Source organism: Aphanomyces astaci (genome assembly GCF_000520075.1).
Source record: "Aphanomyces astaci strain APO3 unplaced genomic scaffold supercont1.37, whole genome shotgun sequence".
In the NCBI taxonomy this organism is placed as follows: domain Eukaryota; phylum Oomycota; class Saprolegniomycetes; order Saprolegniales; family Verrucalvaceae; genus Aphanomyces; species Aphanomyces astaci.
Window position 1 is genome coordinate 477,063 of NW_009798300.1, and position 5,194 is coordinate 482,256.

Sequence of the window (5,194 nt, forward strand, 5' to 3'; positions counted from 1 at the left end):
TGTTTTCTCCTTCCGGTGGCGTTCCTCGTGCTGGGTGGGGCGACCCTCCTTCCGGCCATCTTTGACGGCGCCGTCGACATGTCCACCACCCTGTGGATCGTGGTCATGGCGGTGATCCTTCTTCCCATCATCTACATCCGCGTCCTACATGAAGCGTACATCGTGTTGATCTCCGGGGCAGCTGCTACCTTCATCGCAGATGTGCTTGCCACCGTCGACGCCTATGTCGCCCACGGGGACGAGTTGTACGAACCTACTGACAACGTCGGCTTTACCAACGTCCTCGACACGTTCGGATCGTTTGCATTGGCATATGGGGCCGCGTTGATCGTCCCCCAACTGCAGCACCACCACCCCCAGCCAGAGAAGATGCCCACAGCGTTAGTCTACGGTATGCTGCTCATTTCGGGGTTCTACGTGACGCTGGGGGCCCTCGGGTACGCCCACTTTGGCTGTGCTTCGCCCAACAACCTCCTCTTGGCCATGTCGCACACCACATCTCGTCGTCGAGTGGCATATGCGTCCATGTTTTTGCACATTTCAATGGCGTTTGCAGTGCTCTTGAACCCGTTCTTTGTCACTGTGGAGAAGACGTTGTTTCCTCAAACAGCGCTGCAAGATGAAAGCGACGCCGAAGACGGCGATGACGTCGAAGCTGGGGGTGACACGGACGTAGTGGCCCCCTTCCATGTAGCGACCACCCCCAAGAAGATGGTTCAAACGCCTCCACCAGTCAAACAAGTGGATGGCGATAACACCGAAGCCAGCATTTCGTCGACAGCTTCCATGTCCAGCGAGAACACCCGCCGTATCGTGTTTCGCACAATCATCGTGGCCATTCAGTGCTTTCTCGCCACGCTTTTGCAAAGCTCGTTCTACGACATGGCCGATTTGATTGGTGCGTCGCTGGCCAACATTTGCTCGGTGATCATGCCCCTGTTGTTGTACTACAAGTTGTTCGCAAACGAAATGTCCAAGACCCACAAGCTCCTGTGTTGGACAGTCATTTTGGTGTCGATTCTGCTGGGGTCGTACTCGACGATTCACGCCATCCGCCGCATCGTCAAGAATGCGTCCGAGTACACAGTCTTCGCAAGCGCCCCGAGTGCCAAGCGGACATCGTACCCGCTCTGCCCCGCTGGGTATGCAGATCGAAAGGCTCAGTGGCTTGACTCGTTCACGCTGTACTATTAAATCATCGCCAATCATTGTTAGACTAGAACTTATCTAACTGTAAACTCCTTATCTAAACTCCAATTATATACTACTCCGGAGTACTACGTAGTACTGTACAGTGTACATGTATAACCTGCATTGAACAATGTACCGATGTACAGTACATACAGTACCGGTAGTGTATGGTACTGTAGTATGAAATACTAGCACGCACTAACGTTGCTATTTACACGGGTGCAGTATTCCACGCTAATGTTTGGCGGTACAGTTCTGAGTGCGGTGTGGTGGTTGGCCTCTTGGCCTCTTTGGACCCATTACATGTTTGAATCGAAGTGATGGATACGTATGTATGTATTGAAGGGGCGTACAGTACACGAGTGTCCACAACATACATCGTGTAAACGTTGTTATGGCACATTCGTAGGGTCCCACGTCACATGCCGGCCATCGTGGAGCGCATCGAGCTTTGTCATATCACCGGGGGTGATTGAAAAGAAGAAGACACAAGCATTCTCGACCACTCGTTCTGGCTTGGTGGATTTCGGGATGCAAATGTAGCCGTGCTGGAGATTCCACCGAATGCACAGCTGGGCAGGGGTGCACGCGTACAGCTTAGCCATGTCGACAATGGTTGGTTCGATTAAAAGCTGGCCCTTGGCCAATGGACAGTACCCTTCAAACGCAATTCCGTGTTGCCTGCAGTAAGCAATCAATTGCACTGGGTGATTGAAGCAGTGACATTCCACTTGATTCACGTGCGGTCGTTCCGAGATGCCACTGGCCAGGCTGTCGGCTTGCAACTGCTCCAAATGTGAGTGTAGAAAGTTGCTCACGCCAATCGATCGAACTTTGCCCACAGAGTACAAGTGCACGAGGGCTCGCCACGTGTCTGCCCGAATCTGCCGGTTATGCGCTGTGGACGGCGTGCCAGGCCAATGCAGGAGGTACAGGTCAATGTAATCGGTACGGAGACGGGCGAGCGATGCTTCCGCGCTTCGGATCGCATTGTCGTAACCATAGTCGTCGTAAAAGAGCTTTGTTGTGATGAACACGTCTGCGCGACGGACGCCACTGGCGGCGATGGCGTCGGCGATCTGCGACTCGCATCCATACCGAGTCGCTGTATCGATGGCGCGCAGGCCGTGTCGAAGACTCACCACGACGGCGTCATGCGAGTACCCTCCATTGTGCGACGTTCCTAGCCCAAGGAACGGCATCTCCACGCCATTGCGAAGGCGCAACGTGTCCGTCGCACTTGATGGCGGTGCCACACTCATTTCAAAAATGGGCTTAAAATACCGGATAATAATGTTGACATGAATTATCCGGAATTCCACGGCACTTCCAAATTTGACATGTGGGCACTTGACGAGACCGCACTCGACGTTGTGCAGCGGACATGGTACGATCACCCGTTCGTAAGCCAGATTGGTGTGGTGGATGCGATGTTCCCCGACGGCATCCAGTCGAGGTCTGTCGTGGAGGTCTACGGAGATGCGCAAAGTCCCAAGAGCTTGCTGCTGCAACATGTGTGCGCCGCGTATCTTGTCCACGACAAGCGCACCCAAGTTCACTACTTTGATCACGAGTGTATGGTGGACGCAAACGAGATGCGGCAGCTTGTACAGGCATGCATGTCATCGAACGGTCATGATGGCAATGACGACGACGTGGATGGGACCATGGAACGCCTGTTCGTGTATCATGCCGAGACGAGCGACGATTGGAGTGCCAAGCTACACACCGTCCACACGAAGCTACTTGCCCAGTCCGGTGTGTTGCCGGTCATTGCGGTCGATTGCATCGGATCGTTTCATGCGATCGACAAGGTCCGGACGTTCCTGTAGCTCAACCTCGTCCTCCCATCGTTGACGATCGTAGATGATTCAGCATCGCCTGCAGGACACCTCGTACCGCAAACCCGTCAACGTGTACGGCCAACTCAAAGACCTGGTGCGACAGCATTCCGCCACGATCTTTGCAGCCAAGAACTGTACGTACGCATCCCCATAACTTGATCCATCCCCATCCATCGCACCTAAATTAGGCGACGCCGTCGGGACTGGATCAAAACATGTTGAATCCATGCCATCTGAATGGACATCTCAAGTGACCAAGCGTCTTCACGTCCGGTACATGTCTCCATTTGTTTCAATCTGTTGATTTTGGAAATAAAAACATGAATAGATATATATATATATATTAATATTCTTTCCGTCGTTCGTTTTCAATATGTGTTTTGGGCTTTATGTTGATGTTTCATATATATATATATACATACCACAAAGTATTATATATATATATACCACAAAGTATTATATAATATATACATACAGTACCACAAAGTATTATATAATATATATATACCACAAAGTATTATATATATATACCACAAAGTATTATATATATATACCACAAAGTATTATATATATATATACCACAAAGTATTATATGTATATATATACCACAAAGCATTATATATATATATATACCACAAAGTATTATATATATATATATATATATATATACGACAAAGTATTATATATATATATACATGTATATATTATACTTTGTGGTACCCTTTTGGTAATATAATAGTTGCACCCAATACATTACATGTTGGCAGCATCTATGATCGTTTTCGTGTTCTCTAGCCTTGTGCGAGGCTCGTCGTTTCCATCGTATGAGATTAAAACTGACAGGTACTTGGAACCTCCATTTTCTTATACTTCGTTTGGCTCCATATTAATTCAGTCTGTAGCCACACCCGCGCCTTCCGCGCTACGGACCACGGCCGTCTCGACGACATTTCAACAGTGTGATGATACTCTCCTTCTTTGGTTTATTTACATGCTGGCAGCCTGCCCAAGCTCCGTCATGTGCTGATGGAACATGATCTCATGCTCTTCCGTGAGTCGTATGATGCGGTCGCTGGCTTGGGCGCGCTCGAAGCCAAAGATTTTTTCCAGCCGAGATCGCTCGTTCGTGTCTGTAGCTCGCCGCAGAATCACATCGCGCTGCTCTTCCGCCGCTTGCTCTTCTTCGAGTACATGGAGAAGCTGTTGGTTCTGCCGCCGCCGGTATATGGCCACTTGTTCGTCCAGCGTCGTCGTCGTCGGTTGCTTGTGCATCACGTCGGGTTCTTGAGCTGGAGACTCGTTCGATGTAGATTGTGCCATGTCCTTGTCGGACGGGTATCGTGAGATGCGCCGACTGATGACCCTGCATACATATATATACATACATATATCCAGTTAGTAGCGTGATTGATAATATGCGACAACGTGAAATAAATATAAACAACCGTGAGCATTTATGAGGCGTGGTGGGACGTCTTGCCCCCTTTGGCGCAGTTTTGGGCCGATGGCTGGTCAGTGGGTTGGCTAAGGGGCTGCCTCCGGATATCGACTTCTGTGACGTGGTTGACAAGATACTTTCCACGGCTTGGAGGTTAAATTTCTTGGTAATCTAGAGGTTGTTATCGTTGTTGTTGTTAGGACATATGTTGTGAAAGATAGACTAGTTTAGGGAGATCGATATAAAGCATAGTATATATTCATTGTGCATGTGGTTTGTGTCTAATCAATATTGAATCACGGTGGAGCTCTGATTGGTTGAATATACTACTTGTCCGTTCTGTAAGAGCCAATCAAAGCCACTCAAAAATGAATTAACTCATAGCGTCGATTCAAGAAGGTCTGGAAATCTGTACAATACCTTCATTTTGTAAAAGCTGTTTAGAATATCCTGGCGTTGAATATCTGCTTGCTGTTTCACCCGTCGACGTTGCTGTAAAATCAATTCCTTTTGCCATTTGATTGCATCCGTCCTCGCTTGATCCCCGTCCAATTTCGACAAGAGCAAGCTCTTGTGGTAGTCCTATCCGTTTATGTATATAAGTACTAGTATTATATATATATATAGTGATTAGATAGGTAACGGTACCACCTCAGACTTTGAAATATTATATATATTTATTCAACTATATATATATATATATTATATATATTTATTCAAC

General features: G+C 48.2%; 4 protein-coding genes across 7 annotated transcripts in view; 2 read left to right on the forward strand and 2 right to left on the reverse strand.

Moving 5' to 3' along the window:
- H257_11997 (hypothetical protein) overlaps positions 1-1,194 on the forward strand; it is a gene marked incomplete at both ends in the record, with an annotated part of 2,662 nt that extends 1,468 nt beyond the window's left edge. Inside the window, one exon of the mRNA XM_009839088.1 lies at positions 155-1,194. Within this exon, the coding sequence (XP_009837390.1) occupies positions 155-1,194 (1,040 nt within the window). The remainder of the gene's footprint in view (positions 1-154) is intronic.
- Positions 1,195-1,522: 328 nt separating this feature from the next.
- On the reverse strand, positions 1,523-2,459 carry H257_11998 (hypothetical protein). The gene has a single exon (XM_009839089.1). It carries the CDS (start codon positions 2,451-2,453, stop codon positions 1,584-1,586), a length of 870 nt encoding a protein of 289 aa, XP_009837391.1. The 5' UTR covers positions 2,454-2,459; the 3' UTR covers positions 1,523-1,583.
- Positions 2,460-2,531: 72 nt separating this feature from the next.
- Positions 2,532-4,488, forward strand: H257_11999 (hypothetical protein; the record flags this gene model as incomplete). Of its 4 annotated transcripts, XM_009839091.1 has the most annotated exons (5): positions 2,532-3,005; positions 3,058-3,169; positions 3,224-3,308; positions 3,831-3,878; positions 3,938-4,488. In XM_009839091.1, the coding sequence occupies 5 exons, from the start codon at positions 2,532-2,534 to the stop codon at positions 3,996-3,998; spliced, it is 780 nt and encodes a 259-aa protein (XP_009837393.1). In that variant the 3' UTR covers positions 3,999-4,488. The 4 variants fall into 4 exon arrangements, with proteins under 4 accessions (XP_009837393.1, XP_009837394.1, XP_009837392.1 ...); XM_009839092.1 differs by having other exon boundaries at positions 3,058-3,308; XM_009839090.1 differs by lacking the exons at positions 3,831-3,878; positions 3,938-4,488 and having other exon boundaries at positions 3,224-3,512.
- H257_12000 (hypothetical protein) overlaps positions 3,882-5,194 on the reverse strand; it is a 5,035-nt gene continuing 3,722 nt past the window's right edge. Inside the window, exons 7-9 of the mRNA XM_009839094.1 lie at positions 4,894-5,055; positions 4,481-4,644; positions 3,882-4,398 (exon numbers count right to left, since the gene is read on the reverse strand). Of these exons, the coding sequence (XP_009837396.1) occupies positions 4,023-4,398; positions 4,481-4,644; positions 4,894-5,055 (702 nt within the window). The 3' untranslated portion in view covers positions 3,882-4,022. The remainder of the gene's footprint in view (positions 4,399-4,480; positions 4,645-4,893; positions 5,056-5,194) is intronic.